Source organism: Mus musculus, chromosome 5 (assembly GCF_000001635.26).
Source record: "Mus musculus strain C57BL/6J chromosome 5, GRCm38.p6 C57BL/6J".
NCBI lineage: Eukaryota > Metazoa > Chordata > Mammalia > Rodentia > Muridae > Mus > Mus musculus.
The window spans coordinates 123,607,060-123,623,140 of record NC_000071.6 but is presented as its reverse complement, the minus strand read 5'-3'; the positions used below and the strand labels follow the sequence as shown (position 1 = coordinate 123,623,140).

The 16,081-nt window shown below is 45.6% G+C and overlaps 1 protein-coding gene across 41 annotated transcripts in view; it reads left to right on the top strand.

The window, feature by feature from the left end:
• The window catches only part of Clip1 (CAP-GLY domain containing linker protein 1), a 106,813-nt gene that overhangs the window by 61,466 nt on the left and 29,266 nt on the right, over positions 1-16,081 (top strand). For 22 of the 41 annotated variants that reach the window (XM_030254711.1, XM_030254713.1, XM_006530416.4 and 19 more), the window contains 7 exons: positions 302-385; positions 1,189-1,345; positions 5,319-5,484; positions 5,590-5,805; positions 7,806-10,073; positions 11,203-11,319; positions 13,796-13,902. In XM_030254711.1, coding sequence (XP_030110571.1) covers positions 302-385; positions 1,189-1,345; positions 5,319-5,484; positions 5,590-5,805; positions 7,806-10,073; positions 11,203-11,319; positions 13,796-13,902 — 3,115 coding nt within the window. The remainder of the gene's footprint in view (positions 1-301; positions 386-1,188; positions 1,346-5,318; positions 5,485-5,589; positions 5,806-7,805; positions 10,074-11,202; positions 11,320-13,795; positions 13,903-16,081) is intronic. The other 19 variants (NM_001359222.1, NM_001291229.1, NM_019765.5 and 16 more) reach the window with 1 other exon arrangement.

Genomic DNA, 16,081 nt, shown 5'->3' with positions numbered 1-16,081 from the left:
GTGCATAACGTAGTCTAATGTCATAATTTTGGAAGTTGTAGAATGCACAGAAAAACCGCATTCCATTGGTTTCCTGAGCTTCAAACTCCAAAAATAGTTATTTCTCCTTTTGACCTAAGGCTTGATCCATATTAAAATCTGCATATTCCTGTGAAAGAATGATCGTATCTACACTCTTGCTATTGATAAGCATTGGGTTTTGACTGAGGAGAAAAGAAATGCCTAGGAAAGGCAGCCAAGTTCTAGGTGGCCTTATTAAATGTGAAATATATACAGTAAGCTTTTAACTTTATCCTAATAGATACCGTAAATAAACTGCACCAAAAGGAGGAACAGTTTAACGTGTTGTCGTCTGAACTGGAGAAGTTGAGAGAAAATTTAACAGGTAAGGCCGTGTGAACTGGTGACTAGCCATTACATGCAGCAGGGTGCCTGGGAGGAGAGAGTTCATTCATGTTACAGTAACAGATCTGCCAGGCAGACAGCGCCCCACGCGGGCGGCGTGATACTCGTTTGAGATATGTAACCTGGTGCGTGTCTTCTTTTCTCTGCTTTACAAAAGGCCAGCATGGCCCATCGCTGCTGCCGCTGCTCTCCTTACACAGTGGCTCACACAGGGCAGTGCACAGCTGACCCCTTGCTCCTCACCTCTGCCCTTGGCCTTTTGTTCTTCTCAACCCTGGCCAGAGTGGGCTCAAGTGACTTCTCTTCCTCCCATCGCACTCATTAGAAGAAGCCCTAGTGCTTGTCCATCAAACTCCATGTTTCTAGGTGTTCGTCTCAGACTTTCTGGCCCTTACCCACGGCACTCAGCTTTTATAGGACGTGTCAGGCCCACCTGGGGGCTTTGACTTGCTTCCTTCAGGTCTTTTCTTAAATGTCACCAATTCAGAGTTTCATATAATATGTTACTCCTTCCTTTTATCAATGTCTTTTCTCTACCTCCAGGTTTCCTCTTAGCACCACCTCTTCCTATTACATCGTTTTTCTTTATTCAGTTTATAATCTGTCTCTGCTAGAATGTGATTTCCATGCAGGCAGAGATGGCTGTCTGCAAACATCTCTAGAAATCTCTAGAGTAAGGATGCATTCTATATATGTGTGTGTGTGTATATATATATGTATATATGTGTATATATGTGTGTGTGCTCTTAACACAACAGTGCTTTTTATTTTCTGTATATTCAGACATGGAGGCAAAATTTAAAGAGAAGGATGATCGAGAAGATCAGCTGGTAAAGGCAAAGGAAAAATTAGAAAACGACATTGCAGAAATAATGAAGATGTCAGGAGATAACTCTTCTCAGCTGACAAAGATGAATGATGAATTACGTCTGAAGGAAAGGTATGTCCGATCAGCCTGTTGTGGAGTGGGCTCAGCAATAAGGCCTTGATAGGGGATTAACAGCACAGGGCTGCTGGATGGGCACAATCCCAGCACTTGGGAGGAGAGCAGGTGGATTTCAGTCTGGTCTATAAAGTGAGTTCTAGGCCAGCCAAGGCCTAGAAGTATGTCTAGTGAAACCCTGTCTTAAAAACAAAACAAACCAACCCAGGAAAACAAGGTTGTCCTGTGTACTGGCTAGTTTTGTGTCAACTTGACACAGCTGGAGTTATCACAGAGAAAGGAGCTTCAGTTGAGGAAATGCCTCCATGAAATCCAGCTGTAAAGCATTTTCTCAATTAGTGATCAAGGGGGAAAGGCCCCTTGTGGGTGGTTGCTATCTCTGGGCTGGTAATCTTGGGTCTATAAGAGAGCAGGCTGAGGGGCTGGTGAGATGGTTCAGTGGGTAAGAGCACCCGACTGCTCTTCCGAAGGTCCAGAGTTCAAATCCCAGCAACCACATGGTGGCTCACAACCATCCGCAACAACATCTGACTCCCTCTTCTGGAGTGTCTGAAGACAGCTACAGTGTACTTACATATATTAATAAAATAAATCTTTTAAAAAAATTTATAAAAAAAATAATAAAAAAAAAAAGAGAGCAGGCTGAGCAAGCCAGGGGAGACAAGCCAGTAAGGAACATCCCTCCATGGCTTCTGCATCAGCTCCTGCTTCCTGACCTGCCTGAGTTCCAGTCCTGACTTCCTTTGGTGATAAACAGCAGTGTAAGCTGAATAAACCCTTTCCTCCCCAACTTGCTTCTTGGTCATGATGTTTGTGCAGGAATAGAAACCCTGACTAAGACATCCTATTTTAAGGCTTCTTGGTTCCTTTTCTCATTGTGTTCCCATTTTCTGATTTTTCTTAATTTAAGGGGTGTGTGGCCGGGCATGGTGGCACACGCCTTTAATCCCAGCACTTGGGAGGCAGAGGCAGGCAAATTTCTGAGTTCAAGGCCAGCCTGGTCTACAGAGTGAGTTCTAGGACAGAGAAACTTGAAAAACCAAAAAAAAAAAAAAAAAAAAAAAAGGGTGTGTGTGTGTGTGTCTGTGTCTTGTCTCTCTTTCTCAGTGTTTGTGTCTGTGTGTGTGTCTCTGTGTGTGTCTGTCTGTCTGTCTCTCTCGGTGTGTGTGTGTCTCTGTGTGTGTCTGTCTGTCTGTCTCTCTCGGTGTGTGTGTGTCTCTGTGTGTATGTGTTTGTCTCTGTGTGTCGGTCTGTCTCTCTCTGTGTCTGTCTCTCTCGGTGTGTGTGTGTCTCTGTGTGTGTCTCTGTGTGTATGTGTGTGTCTCTGTGTGTGTGTGTCTCTGTGTGTGTGTGTCTGTCTGTCTCTCTCGGTGTCTGTCTCTCTCGGTGTGTGTGTGTCTCTGTGTGTGTCTGTCTGTCTGTCTCTCTCGGTGTGTGTGTGTCTCTGTGTGTATGTCTGGAGATTGGAGCTACAGTCCAACTTTCTGTTCCTCCCTCCTTGAATCAGCTGTTTGGGCAATCACATGTGCTTTTTACTATTCCACTGTGGGCTTTAAATACCCATCAGGCTTGCTCACCAGTCCTTGTGTGGCCTTCTGAAATGAGCTCCACCCACTTAACTTGTTGAGATGAGAATGGCAGAGTTAAGGAAGGAGTGGAGTGGGATTCTAGACCCCTCAGTGACTTACAAAGACAAAGACAAGGCACTGGTTTAATAATGGCAGTAACAGCTTTTACAGGACCTTAGAGATGTTTATAGCTTCCTTCACACAATGAGGCAGGAAACACCCACTGATGCTTACTGTGTGCTTATTGTGTGTATGTAGAGTATATTTTTCTAGCTTCCTATTTGAAAGGACAAGGAACCAAGGCTCACTTGAGGTATCCCAGCTGAGCCGCCTGGTCTTGGCCCTTACTACTTTTACTTAGATTGTCCTAGTGCTAAAACTTCTTTCATCTTAAGGTCTGCCAATTATAATGTCTAATATTCTTAGGTTCTTTTTTGTTAGTTTGTTTTTTGAGACATGTAGTCCTGGCTGTCCTGGAACTCCCTATATCAACCAGGCTGTCCTTGAACTCAAGATCTTCTTGTCTGTTTCCTAAGTGTTGGGATTCAAGGTGTGTGCCACCACACCCAGCTTATTCTGAAGTTCAAGTTGCCCCCCACCATAGCAGTCATTATAAATCAAATACTTAATTAATGAGGCAGAGATTTAGAGAACATTTTGGAACCATTAGAATTTTACTTTGTAAAATATTAATGCTTATAAAATTGTATTGCTCTCCAGCCTTTTACCCACATACCCCAGTTCTCGGTCACCAGGCGAAGGCCTCCAGGTGCCGCCTGTGCAGGTGACCGATGAGCCAGCACCGTCTGTCTCCCGGCTTGAGCACTGCTTGATGACTCCTTGATGGCCCTGACTCTGGGCTAATGTCTAATGTCACCACGCTCCCGCGAGCTCATGCTTTTCTTTGTCTGTGTTATGTCCGTGCAGGTGCAGGACAACTTCCAGAGTCACTCCTCAATCTCTGTCCACCCCCATTTGAAAGGCAGGGTCTCTTGGTGGCTTGGAACTCCTTAAGCAGGCTAGGCTAGCTGGCCGAAGGGCCCCAGGGATCGGCCTGCCTCTGCCTCCCGAGTGCTGGGATTATAAGCACGTCCCACCACACTTGGCTTTTATAGAGGTTCTGGGGATTGAACTCAGGTCCTCATTGCCTGCAAAGCAAACACCTTACTGACTGAGCTATCCCACCAGCACCCATCTGGTTCTCTTTCAGCAACAATTACTTATGGAAACTTTTGTGTTTTCTTTTCCCAAATGGCATTTAAATAACCTTTTGGTAACTCAGTCTGCTGAAGGTTTGAAACTTAATTTTCTTTCTTAATACTTTTTTAGATTAGAAAATAACCTTTAGTAAAAAATTTTAGATTTATCTTCATTTTATATGTATAGATTTTTCTACAATTATTTAAGGGCACTGTGTGCATGCAGTACCTGCAGAGGTCAGAAGAGGGCATCAGATTCCCACAAACTAGAATTCTGGATGGTTGTGAGACACCATGTGGGTGCTAACCAAACCTTGGTTCTTTGAAAGAGCAGCCAGTACTCTTAACCACTGAATCGGCTCGTTAGCCCTATCTATGCCTGCCTGCCTGCCTGCCTGCCTGCCTGCCTGCCTGCCTGTCTATCTATTTATATCTATATATCTATATATTTATCTGAGATAGGGTCTCTCTATTGCTCTGGCTGTCTTAGAACTTGTTGTATAGACCACACTGACCTTGAACTCCACAAAATTAATCTGCCTCTAACTCCCAAGTGCTGGGATGAAAGGCATGCATCATCACACCTGGCCTAATATATTTATCTCATTCATATTCCTTTATGGATCTATTAATATAAAGTAATAAATCCTTACAACTATAGTAGTTGTTACCCTAAATATCTTTAGAACAATCACAGTTGTTAAAGTTATTTTTCAGGCAAGTCATTTTTAAGTTTGTCTTGATTTCAGGTATAATTATATAGTCATCAATTTTGCAGTCTTTGATTTAATTATTATTTATAATATATTTCTAATATAACTTCAATTTTAAACACAAGAAATCTAGATATAGTGATGATGGTTCAGTAGATAAAGTGATGAATAGGCTTGAGAATTAGAGTTCAGGTCCCCAGAGTCTAGGTAATCCTAAGGACCTGCAGTGACAGGGGAGGTGGAGATGGGTCTCCCAGCATGAAGCAGCAAAGAGGAACCCTGCTTCTAACACGGTGGATCATGAGGACTGGCACCCAAGGTTGTCTTCTGACTTCCATGTGCAGTGCTGTGATGTGTGCATGCCTGGACTCACACATCATACAGACACAGTGACCATGCGTGCACACATAAATAGATTACGTACACACACAGCATATGTACATGTATGTATAAAGAATGATCTGACACTTTATCTTGGAACTCATTCTAGATCCGTGGAAGAACTCCAGCTCAAGCTTACAAAGGCCAATGAAAACGCCAGTTTTCTGCAGAAGAGTATTGGCGAAGTGACTCTTAAAGCTGAGCAGAGTCAGCAGCAAGCAGCCAGAAAACATGAAGAAGAAAAGAAAGAGTTGGAGGAAAAACTGTTGGAACTGGTAAGGAGAAGCAAAGGGGACTGCTGTCACTGTGTGGCCAGGTGACTGGTGTGGCCAGGTGGCTTGTGTGGCCCGGTGGCTTAGCCCTTCCTTTGGGTTCTGCAGGAAAAGAAGATGGAAACAAGCTACAACCAGTGTCAGGACCTGAAAGCTAAGTATGAAAAAGCCAGTTCTGAGACTAAAACAAAGCATGAAGAAATCCTGCAGAACCTCCAGAAGATGCTGGCGGACACAGAGGATAAGCTGAAGGCTGCTCAGGAGGCGAACAGAGATCTGATGCAGGACATGGAGGAGCTGAAAACACAGGCCGACAAAGCCAAAGTATGTTCTGGGGCAGAAAGAGTGCACTTGGGTTATATCTTAGTTGGTTTTGCATCAAGGCTGCAAGAGAGGTTAGGGACAGATGTGACCTGTGCATGCATGGCAGAGTGGCAGATTGCATCTGTTGTGACTTTTAGTGTTTTGTGACAGCTGCTGTCCTTGTAGAGGAGGGTCATGGCTACAAGGTCTCTTCCCCAAATGTCCTGTGTAGCCATCACCACCCCCTGTGCTGCTTGTCCCCAGTGGTTGCAACCTCGTACTGTTGCCTGGCCTCTGTCTGCTTGCTTGCAGTAGATTTTCTGTTGGGAAAGCATCTTTCTCTCATCTTGGCTGAGCCTGCTCCACCTTGAACTAGGGTGGTTAAAAGAGACAAATGCTAGAAAGGCGCGAGGCAGAGGCCCAGGGAAGCAAGTGGGCAGTGTTGGAACCGGAGGGAACCCAGCTGATGAGCAGAGTCTCATAGGAAGAATTAGAATTCTGAAGAAGGCTTTGACTGTCCCCAGGAAGCCTCTGTGAGCTTGCTGACCTGACAAGGAAGCTGGGTTCACATAAATCAAGAAAATACCTAATTAGTTGAAAATAGTTAGAACCTGGAATTTCAATTTATGGGTCAGGATCGTATCTAAACTCCATTACGTTTTTTGACTTTGGTAGCTGAGTAAAGTTTACCTTTCCTACTACTATTTCACTTTTTTATTGATCAAATTTTTTTTTAATCTCAAATGTTTATTTTACTGCATTAGAGAAGTTTACAAAAGAAATCATGAAAGAGAATCTGAAACTATTAAAGCCTCTTGTTAAGGCTGTCTTAGTTGTAGAGTGCCCACCTACCCTGCCCTAGTATCAAGTTCCAGGAACCAAAAGGAACAGCAACACAGACTCCACACACCCTCCCGTTAATTAGGAGGACCATAACATAATACACGTCAGGTGTAAGGGGCACAGTCTCTCCTCTTCTATGTGGTCTCCTGCTTCTTGAAAGGCTTCAGTATTGCAGACTACACCACAGCGGTCTAGTAGCTCGTGTGATGCCGCACTGACTTTGGTGGTTCTATGTAAAACTCTTTTGGCTAAAACACTAGGCTTACTCCTCTTCCAAATTGTCATCCGATGACAAACTCCGAAGAATCTGATGAGACCTAAGGGGGTCACCTCAAATAAGTTTATGTATGCAGCCAGTAAGCTTTATATGTCACTTCAGGAGGTCACTAAGCCAGTCACCCGGTGACCCAAAAAACTCTGCTGTCTATTCCAGAAGCCACTAGTTAGATGAGGCTGTGTAAAGTTAAATTTGTGCAGCTTCGAAATCAGCTCTCTAGCTATTAAATGTTAATAAGTTAACATTTATTCCATCACAGAAAACTCTGGGTAGTGCCAATATAGACATCATTAATTTATCTTACAAATTAGTACATTTAACAAACACTTCATTGTAGCCAGCAAGGCCTAGAAATTAGTGTGCACCTGAGTAACATGCCTGTGACACTGCGACTGATGATTGACACTCTTAGCCTGTTGACTGTCCTTCCTGCTAAGTGAGGGCTTACACACCAACAGCCTTTCCCTTGCTATCCCTTCTTTTGATAGAATGTACCCACCTATTAAAATATACCCACTTTTTTTTTTTTTTGGTTTTGTCCCTGACATAGTTTTGAAAAAATCTTCCATGAATCATTTTTTGAGATAGAAATAACCTGACAGAACAGTAAGCAAGAGGTTCATTCTTAATGTGGAACCCAAGGGTGGTTCTAGAAATGATTTCGCACATTGTTTCGAAGAGAAGAAGCAAATGGGTCCTTTGCAAAGTTTGTTTTCTTTGTCCGGTCCCTTTATGGGCCCCTCCTCCAGCTCATGCCCCCTGGTTATTCAGATAGTGTTTACAAAGCTTATTGTAGGAAATTCTAAACCTTCTTTGGTTTAGGTCACATTAAGTTATTTGGGCTTGCATTTGCCTGCTTGATTTCATTTGTTCCCATTCTTTCCATCTTTTGTCCCTGTAGTCGCTAACTTATTTGTTAACATCAGCCAAAAAAGAGATTGAAGTGATGTCAGAAGAGCTGAGGGGTCTGAAATCAGAGAAGCAGCTCTATGCCCAGGAGGCAAATGCTTTAAAGTTAGAGAAAGGTTCTCTTTTATCAAAGCTGATAGAAGTGGAGACCAAGATCACTTTGCTTCAGGAAGACCAGCAGAAACTCTGGTCGGTAAACGAAACCCTCCACTTAGAAAAGGAGAGAGTCTCGGAAGAGAAGCAGGTCGCCGAGAAACGCTATCAGCAGGAGCACCGGGACAGGGAGTCCCTAGTGGCCGAGAGAGAGAAACTACTTAAGGAGATCAACGCTGCCCAGGAAGAACTCCTGAAGATGCACATGGAGAACGACTCCCTGGAAGCCTCCAAGGTGAGCATGCAGGTGCTCATCGAGGAGCTCCGCTTCTGCAAGGACAAGCTGATGGCCATGTCGGAGAAGGCGCGCGCCGAGAAAGAGCACCTGGAGGGCCAGGTCAAGAAGCTCACCGCCGAGAACTTGGTCCTGGTCAAAGACAAGGATGACGTCATCCAGAAGCTGCAGAGCGCCTACGAGGAGCTCGTCAAGGACCAGAAGGCTCTGGTGCAAGAGATCGAGGACCTCACGACTGAGAAGAAGTCAGCTGCGGAGAAGCAGATGAGCCTGGACAACACCTGCCTCACCCTGAAGGCCGAGCGGGAGAACCTTCTCCAGACCAACCGAGACCTGCAGTTTGAGAAGGACACGCTGCGCCAGGGCCAGGAGAAGCTGAGCGCCAGCCTGGAGGCCACCCTGCAGGTCAAACAGCTGCTCAGCACGGAGGCGGAGACCCTGCGCACGCAGCTGGACTGTGCCAGCAAAGCGCTGAGGAAGGCGGAGCTGGATATGAGACAGCTCCAGACCTCGAACTCCAGCCTCACCAAACTCCTGGAAGAGATTAAGACCTGCCGCGCCATCACGGACTCCGAGTGTATCCAGCTCCTCCACGAGAAGGAGAGCTTGGCGGCCTCCGAGCGGACGCTCCTGGCAGAGAAGGAGGAGCTGCTCAGCGAGAATAGAATCATCACCGAGAAACTCAGCAAACAATCAGAAGAGGTGGCCCGGCTCGAGATGGGCCTGAACGAGAAGATCACGTACTTAACCTCCGAGAAGGAGGTGGCCTGCCAGAAAGTCGCCAAGCTGAAAAAGCAGCAGGATAGTCTCCTGAAGGAGAAGTCGGCCCTGGAGCTGCAGAACGGAGATCTGCTCGCTGACAGGGAAAGTTCTATCAAGACCATAGGGGATCTGAGAAGGAAGTATGACCAAGAGGCTACAAACAGGCGGATTGTTATGCAGGAGAAGATGAAGCTGCTCGGTAACATCGATGCCCTCAAGAAGGAGCTGCAGGAAAGAAAGAAGGAGAACCAGGAGCTGACGAGCAGCAAGTGCGACCTCTCCTTGTTGCTGAAAGAGGCTCAGGACGCCAAAAAGAATCTCGAAAAAGAGCACACTAGCATGATACAGGCGAAGGATAACTTGAACGCTGAGCTGAAGACCTGTTGCTGCGAGAAGAACATGTTGCTGAGGGATGGCCTGAACCTGCAGGAAGAGTGTCAGAAGCTAAACGAGGAGATTCGGGAAATCCAGCAGACGTTAATCCTGGAGAAGGAGGCCAGGGCCAAGGAGAGCGAGACCTCTTTGTACGAGAACAACAAGCTCCATGGGAGAGTAGTGCTCCTGGAGGAAGAGATACAGAGGCTGAGGGTGTGCAGCGAGCAGCTCCAAACTGAGAATTTCACACTTACCCAAGAGAAGACCAACTCAGAGCAGAAGGTGGAGGAGATCATTAAGGAAAAGGAGCTCCTGAGTGCAGAGACGGCTCAGCTCGCGGCCAACATCGAGACCCTCAAAAGCGACTTCGCTGCCCTTTCCAAGTCCAAGTTGGAACTGCAAGAACTACACAGCTGCCTCACCAAGATACTGGATGACCTGCGGCTGAACCACGAGGTGGCCTTGACAGAGAGGGCCGAGGTGCTCCAGGACAACAAGAACCTCCTGGCTGAGAAACGGGAGATGATGCTGAGAAACGAAGAGGCGCTGAAGGAGAAGGAGAAGCTGGAAGAGAGCTACTTCATCCTTCAGAAAGAGATTAGCCAGCTGGCCCAGACCAACAGCCACATCTCAGCCAACCTCCTAGAGTCCCAAAGCGAGAACCGGACTCTGAGGAAAGACAAGAGCAAGCTTACCCTTAAAATTAGAGAGCTTGAGACCCTTCATTCGTTCACGGTAAAGTGAGAGGTTCGAGTACTTAGCACCCAGAGTCCTCACTAACTGTGCACTAACACTCGGGGCTTAGGTGTAGGTGATTTCTCTTCATTGCAACCTAGGGAAATCCACCTGACTAAGCTAGCTGTGTGTGTGTGTGTGTGTGTGTGTGTGTGTGTGTCTCCATCTCCATGTCCACCTTTTCATTACAGCCTAAGGGGTTGATTCATTATTGAATGTCTAATTGTAGAAGTCACTTCTCCTCATTGCAGAAAACCCTGAAAACTGTGAATAAAAAAGCTTTTATATTTTCTTATTTTCTTATTTATGGAGAGGCTTTGATCCCTGTAAATTTAGCTCTCTCCTGGAGGCTTCACTGAAATACAGTCTCCTGTGTCATTCCGTGCATCGTGTCTGTCCCTCAGGAGGGAGACGATCCCGCTGAAATCCCCATGGCTGGTAGTAGAGCACTCACTGACATCATCAGACCCACCAAATGAAGTTGTAATCAAATGTCTTCAATAGTCATACGATTATTTTTTATATTTAGTAGCTAAGAATTTACATTACTGGACATATATCTTTTTTATTCACAGTCATAGTCATCACTCCATTTCTCTTAGATTTTTCCCATTCAATGTCTCCCATGAAACACTTGAGCCTTATACCATAATTGCCCAAATAATTTATAATTGTGTGAAAAATTCTTAGCTTAAATTGAGTGACTTCAAAAGCCCCAAACTGAGGTAGCCAGGAAAGTCTTCTGTACTTACTCCAGTCAATGTAAGAGCCATTCATTCAACTCTCTAGGGTTGTTCTGCATCATCGCCAGATAGTCTGTCACAATGATGAGCGCATGCTTGTCAGTGGAACTTGGAACTTGGATGGAGGTGGAGAGGGAGGAGAGAATGTGGAAAGGATTCAGAGTTGACTTCATGAGGAATGCCATGGGAAGGGCCTCCCGCCTGGATTTCCTCCACAGTGTAGACCCTTCACGGCCTGGTTTGTGTGCGCTGTGGCTGGGCTGATGGCTCTCACCCTATGTGTGTGCTGCTCAGCCCCACAGACTCTGAGAGCAGTCTCAGCCGCGCAGTCTGAATTCCCTAGATGGTGCCCGTGCTGTCTCCTCACCGTGTCTCCTTGTGCTTAGGCTGCTCAGACTGCAGAAGACGCCATGCAGATCATGGAACAGATGACCAAAGAGAAAACAGAAACGCTGGCCTCCTTGGAGGACACCAAGCAAACAAATGCAAGACTACAGAATGAAGTAATCAGATTTAAGTGTCTGTGTGTATGTGTGTGTGTTCCAAGCTTCCTGACTTCGTGGGATGTTAACTTAAAAAGACTTAACTCAGGAGTAGTCTTTGTTTGTTTGATTGTTTTTTGTTGTTTGTTTTGAGACAGGGTTTCTCTGTATAGCCCTGGCTGTCCTGGAACTCACTCTGTAGACCAGACTGGCCTCAAACTCAGAAATCAGCCTGCCTCTGCCTCCCAAGTGCTGGGATTAAAGGCGTGCACCATCACCACCCGGCTAAGAGTAGTCTTTTTGAAGTGTGGACTTTTTTTTTTTAAAGATTTATTTATTTATTTATTATATGTAAGTACACTGTAGCTGTCCTCAGACACTCCAGAAGAGGGCCATCAGATTTTGTTACAGATGGTTGTGAGCCACCATATGGTTGCTGGGATTTGAACTCGGAACCTTCGGAAGAGCAGTCGGCACTCTTAACCACTGAGCCATCTCGCCAGCCCGAAGTGTGGACTTTTAAAGTTTGATCTGTGTTAGACCTGAATGTACACCATGCTATGAATCTAGTACTTGCTTAGTAGCACTAAACTTGTAAGAATTCATGGTGACACTGATGCATGCCTATAAACCCAGTCCTTGGGCGGTAGCAGTGGAAGAATTAGGAGTTCAAAGCTGGTCTGGGCTACGTAAGATCCTAAAAACTAGTGAAAAAGCCAAAGGATGAAGAGGAAGCCCCCATATGTGGTTGTCATAGATAACTACTTAGTGGTGGCACTGTGAGAGTTTTATAGCCTTCCTTTTATCCTACACAGTTTCCCCTTCAACTTTCTTCCATTTCCCCACCCCTGTAAAGGCTTTTTCTTGGCTTGATTCAGTATTTACATCCTTTCGTGTCTTCTTGAGCGAGTCATTTCTGGAGCTCGTCAGGTTATTTCTGTTCTGTCTACACATAGCATTTCCCTTTGGATGTCACTCTGATGCCCTGTGCCCATCTCCCCAGCTCACAGAAATTCTTCCCAAAAAGCTATCTGAGGTGGGATGTGAAGGTCTAGATAGTTTCAGGCGCTTTTTAAAGTCACAGGCAAGTAAGACATTCAGAAAGTAGTTCAAAGGAAGGGACTGCCAGGTGGAAAAGCTACGTGAAGACTAAGCCCCCATACAAGGCTGAAGGTCAGATCTTCCAAAATGGACATGTGGAGGTAATTTGGGTAAATAAAAATTTACAGAGAGTACACCCAGGTTTTGAGCATTTCCCTGGAGGAAGGGATCCGGCAGAATTGTGTCTTCCCTCAGGAAGTCTGTTACTACCAGATCACAAGGTAGACGAGCTGTTTCTTGGGCCTATTACAATGCTTTATTTCCTTCAGTCATACATCTAGGATATTAAAGGACATTAAAAGGAATGTGGTAGCCGGGTGTGGTGGCGCACGCCTTTAATCCCAGCAGAGGCAGGCGGATTTCTGAGTTTGAGGCCAGTCTGGTCTACAAAGTGAGTTCCAGGACAGCCAGGGCTATACAGAGAAACCCTGTCTCGAAAAACCAAAAAAGGAATGTGGTATGTTAAAATTAGCATGGTACTTTCTGGACTCCTGGTTGATGGCATACGATATGACAATAGGAGGCATCTCCCTCCTCTGGCTATAAGACATAAGGATATAAAGCCCAGGTTTGCTAGCCTGCCTCCAGAATCACACCTTGTATAGTGGATGGACGGAATAAGCTCCATCCATTCCAAGAACTCCAGCCACCAGCCAATGCTCCATTCATGAAATGCCTGACTTCCCCACTAGAGGGCAGGCGTTAAGAAGGCTCCTGGACAGTGTGTGGGAGGAATGTGTGTGAGAACACGTCACTCTGGCAGCATGGTGTCTTCCTCTTCACAGAAATTGCAGATGGATTTACCCCCAGCTGACAAATGGTTGATTCAAATAAATAAGCTTTATAAGTTTAAAACTGACATTGGAAAGATCATCTCCTATATTACTGATGAGTGAGGAGAGAAAAGGGCTTTCCTGCAGGATTGCAAAGATTGATCCTTGAGACTGTTGATGCTTGACAGTCTACTAAGAAGTAGCCTTTTAAAGATGGGCTGTTTTGAAGGGCAACCTCAGGTGAAAATACTGAGAATTTTACAAGAGAATAACAAAGCCAGACATGGTAGTGTACATTGATAACCCCAGCCTGGGGAGGGGGAGGAGGTAAGCAAACAAACAAAAGCACACATGACTAAAGGACGCTCTGCCTTGACACACACTGGCAGTTCAGGTTGGCATTTTGGCCAGGTGTACAGGAAATGAGTGAAGGGGGAGGAGATGCGTGCGCAGTTCATAATCAACTTGTCGTTCGTATCTCGTCTCCTGATGACTCTCCCTGCCGCTTACACATGACTAATGTCATCTATTTTTAAATACATATCTTTGTGAATAATTTATCCAGCCATGTCACTGAAAAATGAAATGATTTCATCCATTTTCTTTCTCTCTTGGTCTTTAAGTTGGACACACTTAAGGAAAACAACTTGAAAACTGTGGAAGAGCTGAACAAGTCAAAAGAACTGCTGAGTGTAGAGAACCAAAAAATGGAAGAATTCAAGAAAGAAATGTGAGTTTGTCTCTTCTGAGGGGAATTTTATGCTTTAAAAGAAAAGCAATATCTGAAAAGACTAGAAAATAGTTGTCTATCGGTCACCTAAAATGTGTTCCCCATGAGCGAATTCAGGAATCACCCTTAGAACCATGGCTAAGTTGAAGATCAAAGGAATCTGGGCTAGCTGCTGAATTAAGACACACAGAGTTCACTGTGACTTTCCAACTAGATGACCGGTTATGTACTAGAGTGAAATTTGAATGTTTATGTGATAGCTGGCCATAACATATGGATAAGATCGTAAGACCTTTTATTAACAAATACTTCAAAAGCTCGACATGGTGGTGCACGCCTTTAATTCCAGCACTTGGGAGGCTGAGGCAGGTGGATGGATCTCTGTGAGTTCAAGGCCAGCCTGGTTTACCTAGCAAGTTCCAGGACAGCTAGGGCTACACAGAGAGACCCTGTCTCAAAAATAATTAACTAAAAATATCAAAATGAATCTTTCAAAACTTTTTTTAATAGGAAAAAAGTCAGACATGGTGGCATATGCCTATAATTTCAAGTACTTGAGAGTCTGAGACAGGATAATTACTGTGAATTAGAGGCCAGCCTAGGCTACATAGTAAATTCCAGGCTAGCCTGGGCTACAGCTGCATTTAGTAAGTGATGGCTGGGGGAAAAAATGAGCAGCTGAGTTGAAATCCCAAGCCCCCACTTACAAAGATGAGTATGGTGGTGTATACCTATAACTCCAGAGCTTCGGGGCAGAGCCAGGAGGGTCCCTGGGGTTTGCTGAACATCTAATGTAGCTGCAACAGTGAACTCCAGGTTCAGGAGAGACCCTGTCTCCAAACATGAAGCAGAGAGTGACTGAAGAAGACACCCAGTGTCCACTAGCCTCTATCCACATGTGCACCATGCTCACATATGTGCTTGCACACACACACACACACACACATGAATAAGAAGATACATATCAAACACAAGGGAAACTAGCATTTTAGTTACATTCAGAGAGGGGTGGACTCAAGAATAACTTAAACAGTTTGTCCCTTTGTGACACAAGTAGTTAATGCTACCTGGCTGTGGGACACTGAAGTGACTTTAGTTCATTTGTGTCACAGGTCTCCAATTGCTGTAGTGTTACTCCTGAGCTCTCAGAGCACATTAGGTGGTACTGGGGGATGGAGTAGGGGTGGGGGCAGAGCCACAGTGGACCTAACCAAGAGAGCCCTTATGTTTAGATAGCATTCTCGTTCCACATTGATTACTTAGGACTCGTCCTTCAGTAGTCTGCCCACTCAATGTGGTGAGTCCTCACTGATCACGCGCCATCGCCCTTCCCAGTTGGTTCAGAATTAGCGCCACACCCACAGAGAGACAAACTCTGGCTCAGTGCGGTTGTAAAGTGCGTGCTTAGTGCGTGTGAGGCACTGAGTCTGAAGCGGGAGTTGGGGAGAGGTGGTCTTCATAGCTGGATGTGGTGGTGCACGCTTGTCATCCCAGAAAGCGGGAGACCAGCAGGAGGATCGCTGTCAATTCCAGGTCAGCTCGTGCTGCCTAGTGAGGACCTGTCTCACCCCCACCCCCACCCCTATTGTCTTTGTGCCCTGCCTCATGCCTGTGGAAGGAGTGGGAATCGGAGACAGTGGGGCCAGCCACTGTCATAGCAATGGTGGCCTATCTTTCTTCTGACACTTACTTCCCTGAGGGAAGTGGTTGAAATGACAGAGAAGCAGGCCCTGTGCCAGGGCCGCTTTAGAGTCTTTCTGCCCACCAGGCCTGAGGAAATTCCCTCTTCCTGTCAGTGACAAGGCACCCCATGGCTAGATTTTAACTTTGCATAGAAACTGGTGGAAGGAGGCCTGGGGGGTTGATGAAAAGCCCTGGCCTGTGACTCTCTGTCCTCTGCCCTAGGCTTGGCCACACTTCAAGGCAGGGACGTCTGCTCTCAAAGGGCTATGTGACTGGAATGGTACTTCCTGGGTTGTTGTGCATTCCTGAGTTGCATTGTTCAGTGCCAAAAGCTAGAGCATGAACAACAGCTTTTGTGTGTGTGTGTGTCTATTTTTGTGTGTATGTGTGTGTGTAGTGTGTATGTGTGTGTATTTCTGTGTGTGTGTGTGTGTGTGTGTGATAGGCATACAGCGGCAGGCAGCCATGTTCTCCAGAGCCATGGTGTTTGTTCTTA